Source organism: Salmo trutta, unplaced genomic scaffold (assembly GCF_901001165.1).
Source record: "Salmo trutta unplaced genomic scaffold, fSalTru1.1, whole genome shotgun sequence".
NCBI lineage: Eukaryota > Metazoa > Chordata > Actinopteri > Salmoniformes > Salmonidae > Salmo > Salmo trutta.
Genome location: NW_021823267.1, coordinates 18,241 through 37,951, shown reverse-complemented (window position 1 = coordinate 37,951; position 19,711 = coordinate 18,241). Strand labels below are relative to the sequence as shown.

General features: G+C 42.5%; 1 protein-coding gene across 6 annotated transcripts; it reads left to right on the top strand.

Moving 5' to 3' along the window:
• The first annotated feature begins 807 nt into the window (after window positions 1–807).
• Window positions 808–19,625, top strand: LOC115189988 (uncharacterized). Of its 6 annotated transcripts, none has more exons than XM_029748510.1 (14): window positions 808–848; window positions 1,528–1,625; window positions 1,792–1,920; window positions 2,049–2,326; window positions 2,559–2,613; window positions 9,573–9,658; window positions 16,073–16,134; window positions 16,212–16,286; window positions 16,419–16,457; window positions 16,569–16,643; window positions 16,949–17,050; window positions 17,141–17,275; window positions 17,474–17,761; window positions 18,776–19,625. In XM_029748510.1, exons 6-14 carry the CDS (start codon window positions 9,637–9,639, stop codon window positions 18,971–18,973), a joined length of 996 nt encoding a protein of 331 aa, XP_029604370.1. In that variant the 5' UTR covers window positions 808–848; window positions 1,528–1,625; window positions 1,792–1,920; window positions 2,049–2,326; window positions 2,559–2,613; window positions 9,573–9,636; the 3' UTR covers window positions 18,974–19,625. The 6 variants fall into 6 exon arrangements, with proteins under 6 accessions (XP_029604370.1, XP_029604369.1, XP_029604371.1 ...); XM_029748509.1 differs by lacking the exon at window positions 808–848 and adding an exon at window positions 1,112–1,186; XM_029748511.1 differs by lacking the exons at window positions 808–848; window positions 1,528–1,625; window positions 1,792–1,920 and having other exon boundaries at window positions 1,931–2,326.
• The last annotated feature ends 86 nt before the right edge of the window (window positions 19,626–19,711 follow it).

Here is a 19,711-nt window from a genome sequence, read left to right as displayed (position 1 = left end):
GCTCTGGACTGGATCCCACGGTAGGTGGGCGGTAGTGAACCAATAAATAGTTGGATTGCTCGCCAGAAACCCAACCAGGCAGGCAGACTGTTGTTACCATGCAACGAGCAGACGCTTGTGAAAAGTACTAGCTACAAAATTGTCTCAATTGCTTGCTGCGCGTTGTGTGTATGTTGCTAATCTAGCTAGTTAGCTAGCCATCAATAAAGTTCCTAACGTTACAACATGGCAGATGGCTGGAGCACCGACACCGGAGAGGCTGCCTATCGTTCCGAGATGCTGTCAAAAACCTTACAATTAAGTAAGTTGCAGTTGGCCTTTGTGTGGCTTTTATTCCTTGCATTGCCATAAAGCAGACAATGTCGTTAGCTAACGTTTAGCTCTCAAAGCAGATGATGATAAACACCCAGTATATTGCTTGACCTGATCCCTGAGTTTGCCATGAAAACATGTTATTTAGCTAGCTAGAATCCTGTTTACCTTGTTTATATTACAATGGTGTTACAGGATCCATATTCAGAGATTCACCTCCACAGCAGCCCTCTCCCAACACCTTCAGCAGCAGGTTTTGACTCAACAGGAGAGGAGAGGCATTGAGCTGGACACCCTCAAACTCACAGGCTCAATCAGGTATTAACACTGTTTTGAAACAGAAAGATGTTAGATGTTTTGAAACAGAAAGATGTTAGATGTTTTGATACAGAAAGATGTTAGATGCTTCTTAGTTGAGTAGATGTTATTTTCGTGGTGGCTAGATATGGACCAGAACATCTTGGTTTTGTTTTCAGCCGGGAGATGATGATGAGGAGGAGTTGGTGGTAGGCTGGCAGGAGAAGCTGTTCAGTCAGGTAGGTCCTCTACCAGTGTCCTTATAACAAATAAGACTTTACTGTTTAGGATAGTTTGATTTTGCATAGTAAGTTGTGTGTGTGTGTGTGTGTGTGTGTGTGTGTAATATGAAGTGGTTTTGTTCCAGAGTGAGTCAGTATACCAGACTCCACTGGAGAGACAGTACCACACAGAGATCATGGCTCTGGGGCGGACCAGGGGCAGACGGAACCGCAGGATTTTCAACCTACACCGATTCTGACTGCTACACAATGGGAAGGGGTGGGTTTCTACTGAATCTCCATTTCTGTAACGGTTCCATAACCACAGACGCTGGGAGACAGGAAGCAAGTACAGGGTGAGGATTTATTATAAATAGACATGAAACTAAAGAAGAACAGAGTCTGGACAAGAGAAATAAAACGACATCAATGTAGACAAGGGAATGAAACTGAGGAAAGTGACAGATATAGGGGAGGCAATCAATGACGTGATCCAGGTGAGTCCGATGAAGCGCTGGTGCGCGTAACGATGGTGACAGGTGTGCGTAATGATGAGCAGCCTGGCGACCTCGTGCTCCAGAGAGGGGGAGCGGGAGCAGACGTGACAATTTCATTATTCAAAACAAAGAATTTACCTTGTTTCTGTCCCAAAGAAACGTTAGTGTTTTAAAACTTGTTTTTGATATACTCATTACAGGATTCCCAGAGTATGGTGAGGCAGGTCAAGTCCAACCCTACCTTCCTGGCACATAGGATGGCCAATGTCAGACACAGACGACAGGACAGACAGCCAGTGTAGGTCCCTGTTACTCACCAAAGTGAATTATTATTAAAGTGAATGTAATTGAAGCAACATTGATGTGTGATGTGCTGCTTTGAAGACAAACAGTGTACCGGTATGTTCATATTACACCATACCCTTTTATGCAAAACGTGTTTGTGGTATTCTGTTGGTCTGCAGTGACAGCACCTTCCCCAAGTCCAGGCTGATTTCCTGGGAGCCCTCGGAGGACTTTGTGAAGACCAGCCACGTGGTCAACACACCTGTACAGACCATGCACATCATGGGGGACCTGGGACCACCGGGCAAGTGAGTAGCACAAGGGGAAAAACCACTATGTAGCCTATGCACTTATTACACTGCTTTGTATGTAATAACTTTGAAGTACATTCCAATTCAGGAATTGAAAAGTGGCATTGTATTCTTGTATTCCTCAGACTTGGCCAAAAGGAGAAGGAATGCTTGTTGTGCACGATAAGAGCAGATGGAAATGAAGTGGTTACCATCAAACCAGACTTCAACAAAGGCAAGGAGCCCTGCAGGCCAGTGACCCGCACCCGCTGAAGTCAAAATGCTTTACCCCTAGCTCAAATAAGGGTCACTGACTTGGTAGCAGAATTCATACAGTACAAGCCATTTACTGTGTTATGATGCTGTGTGTTTGCACTCAAGGTTGAGACGGAGGGGGAGGAATAGCAACAGTGCATATATAGACGTGAGTGACTGAGTGTGTAGTGTTATTCACTGTTGGTGCACTGTAATAATACTTGTATTGTAGTTCACCCCAAAATCAAAACTTGGCAGATGTTTTGTAACCCAAAGTGGCCTAATGTCAGATTTGTCCTTATGCATGTACATACAGTAAACTGATGAAATATTATTATAGCCTTTCAGGCAGGTTAGTCTTTTCTATGATGATGACCTCTCCTCTGTTTTTCTCCTTTCAGCATTATGTACGTCATAAAGACTACCTCAACAGCTTGTTTGGCCAGGACTGAAATGGTATGTATGTAGTTTGTGACAGATCCTTAACACAAGTTGTTTAATCAGAAAAGGTCATCTCAAATACAATTTTATTTGTCACATGCACCGAATACAACAGGTGTAGTAGACCTTACAGTGAAATGCTTATTACAAGCCCTTAACCAACAATGCAGTTTAAGAAAAATAAGTGTTAAGTAAAAAATAGATAATTAAAATAAAAGTAACAAATAATTAGAGAGCAGCAGTAAAATAACAATTGCGAGGCTATATACAGGCTTTACCGGTACAGAACCAATGTATGGGGGCACCGTTTTTTTTTTTTTATATCTTTATTTTAACAGGGAAAACAGACTGAGACCTGGATCTCTTTACGGCTGTGCCCTGTGTAAACATGTTGACATGTACAGTTTTAGGCATACAGACAAGAACATTTCAAACATACAAAACAAAGACACAATTCAACAGAAACAATCACAGACAACATCATATTGATCCTCCATAACATTTTTGAAATGGGTAAGGGACACCAGAGTGTCTAACTTAAGTTGGATCTGCAGTTTGTTCCATAAATAAGGTGCAAAGGAACTAAAGGCAGTCCTACCCAACTCTGTGGAGACCGCAGGAGTCTCTAATGTAATCCACATCTGTGATCTGGTTTTAAAATGTGTATATCTAGTGGAAATTAATGATGATATATATGGAGGTAGTTTTAAAAGAAGTGCTTTATAAATAAACAAGAGAGCATGTTGCTCTCGCCTCACAGATAGAGAGGCCCAACCCACATGTGTATATAGGATACAGTGATGAGTTTTGTAACTATCACCTGTGATAAACCTGAGTGCACAATGGTAAATAGCATCCAGTGGTTTTAATGTGTTTGCCGATGCATGCATATAGATAATATCACCATAATCTAAAACGGACATAAAAGTAGCCTGCACAATTTGTTTTCTATTTACGGAGGACAGACAAGCCTGTTTCTGTAAAGGAACCCTATCTTGAATTTGAGCTTTTTTTCCCAATTCAGTAACATGTTTTTTAAAAGAAAGCCTATCATCTAACCATACCCCTAATATTTATATGCAGAGACCTGTTTTGATTTGAGTACCATCCAAGCTAGTGATTACAAAAGTGTTTCTAACTGAGAGTTTAGACCTAGAAAAAAACATGACATTTGTTTTCTTAGCGTTTAAAACAAGTTTAAGCTGTAAAAGAGACCCCTGTAGTATCCTAAAATCAGACTCCAACTGCATTAAAGCTTGGTCCGCTGTTGGAGCAATAGAGTACATCACTGTGTCATCTGCATATAAATGGAATTTACAATATCTGACATCATCACCAATGTTGTTTATATAAAGTGAGAACAATAGTGGGCCAATTATTGAATCCTGAGGGACCCCTTTAAGTAACTGTAAGGGGTCAGACTTGACCCCGTCGACCATGACGGCCTGAGTTCTATCTTTAAGATAGTCATAAAACCATCGGCAGGCATCAGTGCCCACTCCTATCGATGACAGCTTACTCAAAAGGATAGCATGGTCTACAGTGTCAAAAGCTTTTGACAAATCTACAAACAACGCAGCACAGTGCTTTCTATCATCTAAGGCATTTGCAATATCATTTACAACAAGCATAGTGGCCGATGTGGTACTGTGTTTAGATCTAAAACCAGAATGATTGGTGCTAAGAATACTGTTAGCAGAAAGAAAAGACTGTAACTGTTTGTTGACTATAGATTCTAGGATCTTTGCCAGACAAGGGAGCCTAGAGATGGGTCGATAGTTATCCAAATCACTACCGTCACCTCCCTTATGTAATGGCAGAAGAAAAACTGCTTTCCACACCTTAGGGATATTTCCTGTGCTTAATGTTAGATTAAAAATGTGTGTCACTGAACCAGCAATGATAGGTGCAGCACACTTAAGTAAGAACGGGTCTAAATTGTCAGCGCCTAAGGATTTCTTAGTATCAATGGCACACAGGGCAGCTAGAACCTCTGCTTCGGTTATTTTCTGGAAACTAAAAACAGGGTTACCATTTTTCAGAATAACGGTTGAAAAGCAAGACGAAAAATCAACTAACTGGCCAGTACCACAGTGGCCACTTTTCCTTTCAAATAAAAAACCAGCAGAGATGAAATGCTTATTAAAAGCATCACAAATATAATTTTTTTCACTTAGGATACAGGAATCTGAGGTATTTGCTTAGGAAGAGAAACAGCAGAATTCCCCCGTTTCAGTGAATTAACGGTTTTCCAGAATTTTGCAGGATCTCCTGCAGAATCTGTCATAGCATTAAGGAAGTAATTTGATTTTGCCTTTTTGACAGCTGCAGTACATTTATTTCTCAATTGCCTAAAAAACAGCCAATCAGCTGGAGTACCTGTTTCCTCGCCAAGGCCCAGGCCCGATTCTTTTGCAGGAAATGACCTGACAATTCAGGAGAGAACCAAGAACTGGTTCGGTTCTTACTCTGTGATTCTTAAGCGGGGCATGTTTATCAGACATAGAGGTAACAACGGAAGAGAAAAAAGCAAGGGCTAAAACCGGGTCCAGAAAGCAGCAAGTGTTAGTCGAGGTAAAAGAGGTAATATGTACATGTAGGTGGAGGTAAAGTGACTATGCATAGATAATAAACAGAGAGTAGCAGCAGCTTAAAACAGTGGGGGGGGGGGGGGGCAAAAAGTCTGGGTAGCCATTTGATTAGCTGTTAAGGAGTCTTATGGGTTCGGGGTAGAAGCTGTTAAGAAGTCTTTTGGACCTAAACTTGGTGCTCCAGTACCGCTTGCCGTGCAGTAGCAGAGAGGACATTCTATGACAAGGGTGGCTGGAGTCTTTGATCGTTTTTAGGGCCTTCTTCTGACACCGCCTGATATAGAGGTCCTGGATGGCAGGAAGCTTGGCTCCAGTGATGTACTGGGCCGTACGCACTACCCTCTGTAGTGCCTTGCGGTCAAAGTCAGAGCAGTTGCCATACCAGGCAGTGATTCAACCAGTCAGGATGCTCTCGATGGTGCAGCTGTAGAATTCTTTGAGGATCTGAGGACCCATGCCAAATCTTTTCAGTCTCTTGTGGGGGAATAGGCTTTGTTGTGCCCTCTTCACGACTCTTGGTGTGTTTGGACCATGATAGTTTGGTGATGTGGACACCAAGGAACTTGAAGCTCTCAACCTGCTCCACTACAGCCCTGTCGATGAGAATGGGGGCGTGCTTGGTCCTCCATTTCCTGTAGTCCACGATCATCTCCTTTGTCTTGATCACATTAAGGGAGAGGTTGTTGTCCTTGCACCACATGGCCAGGTCTCTGACCTCCCAATAGGCTGTCTTGTCGGTGATCAGGCCTACCACTGTTGTGTCATTGGCATACTTAATGATGGTGTTGGTGTCATGCCTGGCCATGCAGTCATTAGTGAAAAGGGAGTACAGGAGGGGTGGTATGCAAATTGGAGTGGGTCTTGGGTTTCTGGGATAGTGGTATTGATGTGAGCCATGACCAGCCTTGCAAAACACTTCATGGCTACAGACGTAAGTGCTACGGGTCGGTAGTCATTTAGGCAGGTTACCTTAGTGTTCTTGGGCACAGGAACTATGGTGGTCTGCTTGAAACATGTTGGTATTACAAACTCAGTCAGGCACAGGTTGAAAATGTCAATGAAGACACTTGCCAGTTGGTCAGCACATGCTCAGACTACACGTCCTGGTAATCCGTCTGGCTCTGTGGCCTTGTTTAATGGTCTTACTCACATCGGCTACAGAGGGCGTGATCACACAGTCGTCTGGAAGAGCTGATGCTGTCATGCATGTTTCAGTGTTGCTTGCCTCGACGCGAGCATAGAAGTAATTTAGCTTGTCTGGTAAGCTCGTGTCACTGGGCAGCTCGCGGCTGTGCATCTCTTTGTAGTCTGTAATAGTTTGCAAGCCCTGCCGCATCCGACGAGTGTCGGAGCCAGTGTAGTACGATTCAATCTTAGTCCTGTATTGATGCTTTGCCTGTTTGATGGTTCATCATAGGGCATAGCAGGAGTTCTTATAAGCTTCCGGGTTATAGTCTCGCTCCTTGAAAGCGGAAGTTCTACCCTTTCAGCTCAGTGCGGATGTTGCCTGTAATCAATGGCATCTGGAAAGGGTATGTACGCACAGTCACTTTGGGGACGATTGCCTCGATGCACTTATTGATGAAGTCAGTGACTAATGTGGTGTGCTCCTCAATGCCATCGGAAGAATCCTGGAACATATTCCAGTCTGTGGAAGCAGAACAGTCCTGTAGCTTAGCATCAGCTTCATCTGACCACTTTGTTTACTGACCGAGTCACTGGTGCTTCCTGATTTAGTTTTTGCTAGTAAGCAGGAACCAGGAGAATAGAATTATGGTCAAATTTGCCAAATGGAGGGAGAGTTTTGTACGCGTCTCAGTGTGTGGAGTAAAGGTGGTCTAGAGTTTTTTTCCCCTCTGGTTGCACATGTGACATGCTGGTATAAATTAGGTAAGACGGATTTAAGTTTCCCTGCATTAAAATCCCCTGGCCACTAGGAGCACCGCCTCTGGATGAGCGTTTTCCTGTTTGGTTATGGCCGTGTTTAGCTCATTGAGTGCGTTCTTCGTGCCAGCATCGGTTTGTGGTGGTAAATAGACAGCTACGAAGAATATAGATGAAAACTCTCTTGGTAAATAGTGTGGTCTACAGCTTATCATGAGATACTCTACTTCAGGTGAGAAAAACCTTGAGACTTCCTTAGATTTCGTGCACCAGCTGTTGTTTACAAATACACATAGACCGCCACCCCTTGTCTTACCAGAGGCGGCTGTTCTATCCTGCCGAATAAGCGTAAAACCCGCCAGTTGTATGTTATTCATGTCGTTGTTCAACCACGTCTCGATGAAACATAAGATATTACAGTTTTAATGCCGTTGGTAGGATATATGTGCTCGTAGTTTGGCTATTTTATTATCCAATGATTGTACGTTGGCTAATAGGACCGATGGTAAAGGCAGATTACCCACTCGCCATCAGATCCTTACAAGGGACCAAGACCTACATCCCTTATATCGCTGTCTCTTTCTCCTGCGAATGATGGGGATGAGGGCCTTGTCGGGTTTCTGGAGTAAATCCTTCGCGTCCAACTCGTTAAAGAAAAAATCTTCTTCCAGTACGGGATGAGTAAACGCTGTCCTGATATCGAGAAGCTCTTTTCGGTCATAAGAGACGGTGGCAGAAACATTATGTACAAAATAAGTTACAAATAACGCGACAAAACACACACAATAGCAGCCATCTCCTCCAGCGCCATTATTGTTGAGTTTGTGGTGGTTCTTTGGTTCTTTGACTTTTCTATAGGCGACTACTTGGACTAGACGCTGTCCTATCTGTTGGACTATGGTACTTATCTGGCCTATTAGCACTGCATCATCATTGGGTTTAGGAGTGGAGGTGCTAACAACCTGGGGCCTAGGTGAGTTGACTGCATGATGACCATGAGAAGCTGCATTGTCCCCACTGACTAAAGGAACTTCCCGTGCAATTTCACTACCATTGACATCACCACACACACTAGGACTACCAGTTGGGAAAGGAATAGGTAACCCCAACACACCCCTTCCCCTACCAACTTTGACAGTTGTAAGCAGATCTGAACAACCAATACGGTCGAAACTCATTGTAGTAGCTCAAAATGAAAGTAAAAAAAAAAGTATAGTACGACAGAAATAACTGAGACAGAGGACAGTGTTGCATCAACGTTACAGCTTGTTGCGTTTCTTCTCGCCAATTAACAAAATGTGGAACAAGGGAAGCGGTCTGAATACTTTCCGAATGCACTGTACACAATCCATGTCTCAATGCTTAAAAATCCTTCTTTAATCTGTCTCCTCCCCTTCATCTACACTGATTTGAAGTGGATTTAACAAGTGACATCAATAAGGGACCCTAGCTTTCAACTGGATTCACCTGGTCCCGTGTGGCTCAGTTGGTAGTGCATGATGTTTGCAATGCCAGGGTTGTGGGTTCGATTCCCACGGGGGACCAGTACGGAGAAAAAATGTATGCATTCACTACTGTAAGTCGCTCTGGATAAGAGCGTCTGCTAAACGACCTAAAATGTAAATGTCATGGAAAGAGCATGTGTTCTTAATGTTTTGTATACTCAGTGTATGTTCAGACTAAACAAGAGATTTACTGCTCACAGCATTATTTATTTCCTGACCAGTCATGTGAAAAGTCTGAGTTTTGGAGAAATCTTTTGCAATAGCGCTCAGGTTTACTTAACCATTGGAACGATTCATTTCCATTATCTGATAGAATCAGCCCCATAAGGAATTCATTTGACTGATTTCCTTATATGAACTGTAACTCAGTAAAATCTTTGAAATTATTGCGTGTTGCGTTTATTTTTGTTCAGTATCCATTAATGTAGAAGTGTTCAGAAACATATTCTATTCTCATTTACAATAAAAGTGACTCCAAAATGGCACAATACATTATTTACCATTCATTTCTATTGGGCACAACATCATCTGAAACAACCAAAACAAGCTTGATGTAGTCATTGCATGCTAGGAATATGGGTCCAAATACTAAACTTTTGACTACTTTAATACACATAAGTGAATTTGTCCAAATACTTATGACTCCTTGAAATGGGGGGACTAGATACATAAAGTGCTTTCATTTCTAAACGGTTTAAACAGATATGCATGAAAAAGATGACATTTTGTACTTTCAACTCATATGAAACATTTGATCTCAAATCCAAAAAAGCTTGAGTATAGAGCCAAATTAAAAGTTTTAGCTTCACTGTCCAAATAAATACGTAGGGGAGTGTATCTATGACTTTGATAAGGTCCAATATTTGATACTGCCAGTGCCTATAATTCGTATTGCCTTGAGAACCTGCAGACTTGAAGAGAATGTATTTTGTATCAGTTAAATTATTCAAATGAATTGTTTAGTCAGGCTAATAGTTATATTTTTCATGCTCAGGTGTATGTGCAGCATCTCCTGAAGAAGAACAAGGAACATCTGTGGAAGCTGATCCATACTGACAATGCTCACATCTACATTTGTGGGTAAGAACCATTTCAGACCACCTGCATATTGTGGTGACGAGCTTAAAGTTTTCTTTACTGAACATCGTTTTCACTTGTCTGACCGCTTGCATGATGACGAGTTTCTCACACTTCTGGCCTAACTGGGTGATGTTTTTTCTTACCTGAATGATCTGAATCTAAGATTACAGGGACTCTCTGTAACTATTTTCTGGGTGCTGGACAAAATTGAGGCTATGATTAAGAAGTTGGCGCTCTTCTCTGTCTGCATTAACAAGGACAACACACAGGTATTTCCATCATTGTATGATTTTTTTGTGTGCAAATGAACTCAAGCTTACGGACAATGTCAAATGTGATATAGCGAAGCACCTGAGTGAGTTGGGTGCGCAATTATGCAGGTACTTTCCCGAAACGGATGACACAAACAACTGGATTCGTTATCCCTTTCATGCCCTGCCTCCAGTCCACTTACCGATATCTGAACAAGAGAAATTGCAACAACCGGTTCTGTGAAAATTGAATTTAATCGGAAGCCACTGCCAGATTTCTGGATTGGGCAGTGCTCAGTGTATCCTGCCTTGGCAAATCGCGCTGTTAAGACACTGATGCACTTTGCAACCACGTACCTATGTGAGATTGGATTCTCGGCCCTCACTAGCATGAATAGTAAATACAGGCACAGACTGTGTGTGGAAAATTAAGACAGATTCTCCAATACAACCCAACATTGTAGAATTATGTGCATCCTTTGAAGCACACCTCATTAACCTGTGGTGAGTTATTCACAATTTTCAATGAACAAATAAAGAGAAAAATGATTTATTATTATTATATTATTATTTGTGCCCTGGTTCTATAAGAGCTCTTTGTCACTTCCCACGAGCCAGGTTGTGACAAACTCACACTCATTCTTATGTTTAATAAATATATCGTATAGTGTGTGTGTGGCAGGCTTACAGTGATGGCAAAAAAAAAACATTTGAGAGTGCGCTGACCCTGGTGCTAGAGGGGGTACGCAGCTGGAGGTTGAATGTTTGAAGGGGTACGGGACTATAAAAAGTTTGGGAACCACTGCCCAAGATGTTAACCTATTTCATTTGGGTGAGGGGTGGAGGAGGGTGAGATTTGGTCCACATTCTCCTTTAAGGTTATAGGAAAAAAATGTATCTCTATTTTGGAATAAACCAATAGATTTTTTTTATCAAATTAAGAGTGGAGGCAGACCTTTGTTGTTTCCCATCAGATTAGAAAAGTTGGAGATAATATACATTAAATGTTACACATTGCTTTTGTAGACCCACTCCAATTTGCATACCCCCCAAACAGATCCACAGATGATGAAATCTCTATTGCACTCCACACTGCCCTTTCCCACCTGGACAAAAGGAACACCTACGTGAGAATGCTATTCATTGACAACAGCTCAGCGTTCAACACCATAGTACCCTCAAAGCTCATCACTAAGCTAAGGATCTTGGGACTAAACACCTCCCTCTGCAACTGGATCCTGGACTTCCTAACAGGCCGCCCCCAGGTGGTGAGGGTAGGTAGCAACACATCTGCCACGCTGATCCTCAACACTGGAGCCCCTCAGGGGTGCGTGCTCAGTCCCCTCCTGTACTCCCTGTTCAACCACGACTGCGTGGCCATGCACGACTCCAACACCATCATTAAGTTTGCAGTGGTAGGCCAAATCACCGACAACGACGAGACAGCCTATAGGGAAGAGGTCAGAGACCTGGCCGGAGTGGTGCCAGAATAACAACCTATCCCTCAACGTAACCAAGACTAAGGAGATGATTGTGGACTAGAGGAAAAGGAGGATCGAGCACGCCCCCATTCTCATCAATAGGGCTGTAGTGGAGCAAGTTGAGAGCTTCAAGTTCCTTGGTGTCCACATCACCAACAAACTAGAATGGTCCAAACACACCAAGACAGTCATGAAGAGGGCACGACAAAGCCTATTCCCCTTCAGGAAACTAAAAAATTTTGGCATGGGTCCTGAGATCCTCAAAAGGTTCTACAACTGCAACTTCGAGAGCATCCTGACTGGTTGCATCACTGCCTGGTACGGCAATTGCTCGGCCTCCAACCGCAAGGCACTACAGAGGGTACTGCGCACGGCCCAGTACATCACTGGGGTTAAGCTGCCTGCCATCCAGGACCTCTATACCAGGCGGTGTCAGAGGAAGGCCCTAAAAATTGTCAGAGACCCCAGCCACCCCAGTCATTGACTGTTCTCTCTACTACCGCATGGTAAGCGGTACCGGAGCGCCAAGTCTTGGACCAAAAGGCTTCTCAACAGTTTTTTCCCCCAAGCCATAAGACTCTTGAACAGGTAATCAAATGGCTACCTGGACTATTTGCATTGTGTGCCCCCCCCAACCCCTCTATTACACTGCTGCTACTCTCCGTCTCTCATCATATATGCATACCTTCATATACATACCACCTCAATCAGCCCGACTAACCGGTGCCTGTATATAGCCTCACTACTCTATATAGCTTCGCTACTGTTATTTTTCACTGTTGTTTTATTTCTTTACTAATCTATTGTTCACCTAATACCTTTTTTTTTACTTAAAAATTGCACTGTTGGTTAGAGCCTGTAAGTAAGCATTTCACTGTAAGGTCTACTACACCTGTTGTATTCGGCACACGTGACAAACTTATTTGATTTGTAAGTGGAAGTAGGCAAAAACAGAGGTGATTATGATATGAAATATTGCTTCAGGACATCTTTCATGCTGTGAAGAGCCGTCTTGTATATTAACTCATTTCAAATGTAAGGTATTGAAAGCATTCCATATTTGCTGTCTGTAAATGTATTTACAAAATTCAACGTGGCTGCATATTCAGATGCTCTAGGAAGGATGTGTAAATACAGACAGCAGAGTAAGATTAGAGTAAATATACATACTTGTAGCACATTCATATTGTACAATGTATTGTTCAATTTGTACATTTAAATTGCAGTAACTATTCAGTCATTGAGCCTTGTTTTTCATTGGTTCATTAAAGTATAGGTCTTTGATTAAGTGGTGGTAAACTGTAAAAATGGTGTTCCTTTGAACTTTTTCTCTTGCATTACTGATATCGAATGACGTGTTCCATCATGACCTGTTACGTGACTCTTACCACTTGATCCAGTTGTTTATGCAAAATAGCTATTTGTATATAAACGGTATAACTTAAACATGCATTTGTAAAGAAATAATAATCATTGATTTGCTATACTTAGTCTTGGTTGTAATTTATAGCTTCTCTTTACTGTGCACAACGACCAATTATTATTTATATATTTTTTTGTACTTTTATCAATTTTTCTCCCCAATTTTCAATTGGTAGTTACAGTCTTGTCCCATCGCTGCAACTCCCCTATGGACTCGGGAGAGGTGAAGGTCAAGAGCCATGCATCCTCCGAAATAGGACCATGCTAAGCTGCACTGCTTCTTGCTACACTGCTCGCTTAACCCGGAAGCCGCACCAATGTGTTGGAGGAAAAACCGTCCAGCTGGTGACCAAACTCAGCGGGGCCATTTGTGCGCCGCCTCATGGGACTCCCAGTCACGGCCGGCTGTGACACAGCCTGAGATCGAACTTGGGTCTGTAGTGACACCTCAAGCACTGCGATGCAGTGCCTTAGACCGCTGCGCCACTCGGGAGGCCCAGCTACCTAATTTTCTAAAGATTACATCCTAATCTGCTCTTGTAGCCCACACTCTTGATAAACTCAACTACTGCTCCCTGCTCCAGAATTTGACTTTACCCAAATCTATGCTTGAGGCCATATCCATGGTTGTGAACATAATGACCTGAGAACTAAACAGGGCTCCCCTGTGTATATGTAACAGTATACCTTCCTCGCCTCTACCTGGGCTCAAACCAGGGACACTCTGCACACATCGACAACAGCCACCCTTGAAGCATCGTTACCCATCACTCCACAAAAGCCGCGGACCCTGCAGAGCAAGGGGAACAACTACTTCAAGGTCTCAGAGCGAGTGACATCACCGATTGAAACGCTATTAGCGCGCACCACCACTAACTAGCTAGCCATTTCACATCGGTTACATATAGTAGGAGTGGGCCCAGCCTTCAAATGTCTTTGGTGTGGTATCGGTAGCCTGTAGTTTGGAGGAAACTGGAGCGTAGGCTTGGACTGGGTAGGAATGATTCTGCAACCAAAGAGAATGTGGAGAGATTACAGAGAGCTTATCTAACTAAACAGTGATTCTCTATCTAATCATGGGGACCACTAGGTGCCTATTGTACAGTATTCAATTACAGCTGAGGATCATCTATTGAAACTGCTCCTCATTATACTGTAGTACATCATGTACTCTGGCTTGCACCCAGCAATCATGTTAATTTAATGACCTCTCGTCTTATAGGATAAATGATGCGTCTAGTGCTTTCTCAGTTCTCTTCCTTCTCTATTGATGCAGGGTCATACAGGACATCAATGTTCAGGGGCACAACTTTCACTGGGAACAGGGAGACATGCCCCCCTCCCCCACATTCTGAAATTGCATTTTTGCCCCCCCCAGATTTATCATTGAAAGGTGATACAAAACGAGGCAAAAGTGTGCTTTAGGGCCATGAGGACGCGGTTGGGAAGGCTGTTTGGAGTATTTGTCCAACCGGATGAAAAAAGAAAAACACTTCTAAAACCAAAGTTGTCCCTCAGCAGCCTGAAAGGCATCTTCTTGTCCAGCACTGATGCCCTAGCATCAGACATGTCTAGAAGTGGGTGCCAGCCCTTTCCATGTTTCCCCAGAGCAAGATAAGGAGAATGTGTGACACAGTGATGGTAGATTTTCCTAACCAAACATCCCATTATGTACAGCATGATGACTCAACACAAATTTCAAGTATATCATTTATTTTTATTTAAACTTTATTTAACTAGGCAAGTCAGTTAAGAACAAATTCTTATTTACAATGACGGCCTACCCTGGCCAAACCCGGACAGCGCCGGGCCGATTGTGCACCGTCCGATGGGATTCCCAATCACGGCCGGATGTGATACAGCCTGGATTCGAACCAGGGACTGTAGACTGAGATGCAGTGCCTTAGACCACAGCGCCGCACATAAACATATTACAACTTAACTACACTACTAAGCACCCTTAAAGCTGTGACATACTGCAGTGTATCATGGTTATTTTCAACCACAATAAGGTTGGAGTAAGGATAGAGATCCCCCCTGCGATGATGGGGTTGCAGAGGAAGACAGTGTGTGGATTAAAACTGAAATGATCGGGTTGACAGACATCAGCGGCATTGATGTGTTCTGCTCTAGCTTGCTGCTGTAGCCTACTGGCACCATATGTTACGTCATTAACGTTAACTACAAGTTGTAGCAAGCTAGATAACGTTACAACAGTCCCATTCAAAGTAGCTAGCTAGCTACCGAGCATATGATTCTTAAATCACTCAGTCCCTCCTTGCTAACGTACCATGCCCATTGGCAAAAACTGTAGTTCCAAGACTTTAGACATTCTCTGATAAACCGAAATATGTAGTGACAGTAAACAAAACAAATGATACTATAATGACAGCAACAATGCCACTTTTTAACCAAAACAAATGTACTGGACTTCCGCATTTGGATGAATCACTTTCACAACCACAAAGTTACTGTTGCGCAGATCATGAAGTGCGCTAAGGCAGTGCTGCATTTAAAGACACTTCCACCTGCTGGCTTGTGCCTGAAATGTGATGACCAAAGAGTCCTCAACAGCTCATTTGAGTTAGATAGAAAGCTAGATAGATATATTTGATTTGACAGTTTAATAAAATAATAAAACCGTTTAATTAAATAAAACGTGTCAGGCCAGGGACAACACAATAAAGTAAACGGCTTCCATTGTGGTCCCTTAATGTTACTCAAAGTAAAACAATAATAAAAAAATATTTGGCAAGGAATGGTTTCTTCCTATTGATATCATGTTGGCCTATCTATGTAAAACGTCCAACCAACCATCGATACAACCATTACTCAGTCATTAGGATATAATAAGCACATCACGTTCGTTATTGAGCTACAACCAGTGAGAAGATGCGACCACCAGTCCGGCTCCAAACAAGCTTTTTTCTTGTGACGTATTATGCGCGGTCATAAAGCTGTGACATAAAATGACGTAGCCATGCATTAATTCACTACATAAACTGTGTTCAGATTTGATTTAATCTACAATCGTTTTCTTCACTCAGGTTGTTGCAGGTAATCTTTGGCCTTTTGGGGCACCTCCTTCCAAACATATATATATATATATATATATATATATATATATATATATATATATATATATATATATATATATATATATATAGGGAATAGGGCGCCATTTGGAATGCCATCTTTGTGTGTGTGTGTGAGTCAGGATGTGTTTTGTGTCAATCAATTGATGGAAATGTTTCCCTCAGAAAGAAAGATGGACCGTAATGATGAGAGAATCAAAAGAGCTTTAAGACGCCGCCCTTATGTGGTAAATATCAAATATTTGTTTGTTTTGTCCTGTTTTTGTTATATTATCACATTCTAAATTGAGTGTTGTGTTGACAGTTGAAACCAGTGAGGGTGAACACCCCTGATTCCGTGTTGTGGCCAACCGGCAAGGTGCACAGAAGGCCAAAGCCTGTAAGTCATATCCGACCTGAAACAATAACACATACACATTAGTTATGCATTCTGCATGTACAAACTGCAGTTATCAGAATGAAAGCAAATGCAGAAATCCCTATCTAACCACATTGAATGCTGTCTTGACAGTCTACTTCAGTGCAGACCCCTCAGATCCACAAAAGGCCTGTAAGTCACATTCAAATTCAACCACATAACAGTACTTATATTATTTATTGATACACAAATCAAGGCCAAAATGAGCAAAGCAGTGTTGAATGCATTCTTTACTGTTAACAGCCAATCATTGTGAGCTATGGGCAGGACCAAACATCTGGGGATGGATGGAGCATCAATCCAGAGCCTCTCAGCCAGGTCATCTCTGCTGTTCCCATAGAGACACAACAGATAGATCAATCTGTTGATTCATATGGCCATTTTGGGTGGCTTGGTTGAATTGACAATCCATTCTAGATGCTAAAGAATCCTATACTATGGAAGGTCTTTAGACCCACCCCTAATGTTATGGGAGTTGCATTTATTGCATTTTCAGTTACCCATGTATTACTCACTACTTGTAAAACCATGTTGGATTGCCTACATATTCTACATTTCCTTGAGGGTCAATGCCAGTGTATTCTATGGCTGCCATGAGTACATGCCTTTCTCTGTCTCCTCAGTCTGGAAGGGTGACTCGGCTGATGGAGAGAAAATATGATGTGACCTCATCCTCCAGTTCTGATGACTTTTCCATCTACTCCTTCACTGACTGTGAATCGGAGGTAAAAGAGTTGTACCCTACCGTCCATGTCTTTGTTGAGTGACATCACTGTGAGGAGGATGGTCTCTGACTAGTTGACTCTGATACACAGTGTGATGATGAGGATCATGAAAGGAGGACACCACCGCTGAAAGTTGAGGATGGAAAGGTGACCAAGCTTGACGTGAAGGTTATGGACGAGGATGATGATCTGTCTCTCCACTCCTTCGATGAGTCAGACTTCCTGGTAAGTTCTGCATATTATTTTTTTATATATATATATATATATATATATATACATGGGGGATTGGAAATGATGCAGACAATTACTTATTGAGTGTAGTCATGTATCTGCAATATGTATAGAGTAGTTATAAAGTATTTCTACAGATTGTGTTGAACATAGCACTTTCCTGATATGTTACTTTACTTTCTGGTCCTACAGAGCCCAGGGAAGGACTCAGGTCCTGTATCTGTCAAGAATGGTCTCTCTCCTCTTGTGACCTCAGCACACCGGACCCTGGCTGAAGCCCTACGGGCCCTGCCCTCTGCTGTAGGCTCTCCCTACCCAGTAAATGTCCCAAGGCCTCTGACTCCTCTCAGCCCTGTCATTATCGCTCCGCCCCGAACAGAGAACTTCCCATACCGCCACAGCCCTCGCCTGGCTCCCATCACCAACCTGAGCGAGTCCGGCAGGAAGCTGCTCCAGGAAATGGCTGGAGTGGCCCCACAGGTGAGAGGAAATACAAGAAGGGAATATTGGCTGTAAGTCCTTCTATAGTATAGCATAAGTCCTTCTATAGTATAGCATAGCTCTAGGTATCGTAGCTCAAGAGAAGAGAAAACCTATAAGCTTACATTACTTTATCTCCTTGTCCAAAATATTCAGGAAGGGAAGGTCAATAAGAAAAACAAGGGCAAGGCCAAAAAAGTAGTGAAGCAAGAGAAGGCCAGTAAGATACAACAGATGGGAAATGTTGGAGAAAGGAAGGAGGAGGACAAGAAAGAGGAAAAGAAGAGTCTGGGGAAGAGGTGAGGAAATAGAGGAGGGAGAAGTGGAACATAACCAGGGAATACTAGACTAGAGAATTAGAGAAATAGAATGAGGTAGCAGAGAAAGAGCAGATATCTGATGTGTAAGTGCAAACTTACGCAATAAGGCACGAGGAGGTGTGGTATATGGCCAATATATCATGGCTAAGGGCTGTTCTTATGCACAACGCAACACGGAGTACCTGGATACAGCCCTTAGCCGTGGTATATTGGCCATATACCACAAACCCCCGAGGTGCCTTATTGCTATTATTAGCTGGTTACCAACGTAATTAGAGCAGTAAAAATACATGTTTTTGTCACACCCGTGGTATATGGTCTGTTATAAACTGGGTGGTTCGAGCCCTGAATGCTGATTGGCTGACAGCCGTGGTGTATCAGACCGTATACCACAGGTATGACAAAGCATTTATTTTTACTGCTCTAATTACGTTGGTAACCAGTTCATAATAGCAAAAAGAAACCTTGGGGGTTTGTGGTATATGGCCATTATACCACGGCTAAGGGCTGTATCCAGGCACTCCGTGTCGTGTTGTACATAAGAACAGCCCTTAGGTGTGGTATATTGACCATATAACACACCCCCTCGTGCCTTATTGCTTAAATATACCACGGCTGTCAGCCAATCAGCATTCAGGGATCGAACCACCCAGTTTATAATACTATTTATTCTCCTGTGGTTTTTGATTGACAGGTTTCTTCAGTGGCTGCTGCCCAAACTGAGATGTTCAAAGAAATAATGGCCAACTATTACTTCTACCACACACACACACACACACACACACACACACACACACACACACACACACACACACACACACACACACACACACACACACACACACACACAGATTTTGAGTATTGGTTATTCCTACAACACACACAAACGTAATTTCAGAGACAGGAATTATGATTAGCAAAATACATATATTGGTCTCATTCTTATATTTTGAGACATGCAGCAATATAAAAAAAAAAAAACGATATTGGTCTCCATCCAGCCTATGATAATGAGTTGGATTTACATGCTTAGGCTTGGAAATATATCCAGGAGAAGCAGGGTCAACACCTCTACTCATGTCATAAGTGCCATGACATCTTTAGTAACCACAGAGAGATAAGACCTCTGTCTCCACAGTCTCATCCAAAGAACAGCACCAACCTTAGGGCAGTGTCACTGGTATCCTTGGGCCAAAGTGAAGAGGTGAGGGCCCCTTACTGGTCTCCTTGCAATATCTGGTCTCCCACACAGAGATGGAAACCTACACCTGTTTAGACCCTGGAGGATATGGCTTCAGGTGAAAGACAGCAGAGAGATGCAGAATGTAGAAGCTTCAAACACTGTGATATGCAAATTCAGGACCATTGTACACTGAAGTGGAGCATGCATCTGGTCTGAAGCATGTCAAAAGAGTGCAAATGAACTGGGACTGGAGGACTGCATCACATTTAAACTAAATTAGCATGTATCTGATTTAGCTACACTCATCTGTACTTGAATTGTGCTGTTTGAAACGTGTATTTCCAATAAAGCTTTTTAAATTGCAATTATTTGTGTCAGACAGATTTTTCTCTTAATTAATTACATCAGGGGTTCTTAAACTTTTTACAGCAAGGGAATATTATTGTA

Coding starts and splice junctions, on each gene's coding strand:
- LOC115189988 (XM_029748508.1), top strand. CDS start 16,000: ATGCCATCTTTGTGTGTGTGTGTGAGTCAGGATGTGTTTTGTGTCAAT. Junction 16,644..16,948: donor ATCCAGAGCCTCTCAGCCAG/GTCATCTCTGCT, acceptor CTGTCTCCTCAG/TCTGGAAGGGTGACTCGGCT. Junction 17,762..18,775: donor TGGCTGGAGTGGCCCCACAG/GTGAGAGGAAAT, acceptor TTTGATTGACAG/GTTTCTTCAGTGGCTGCTGC.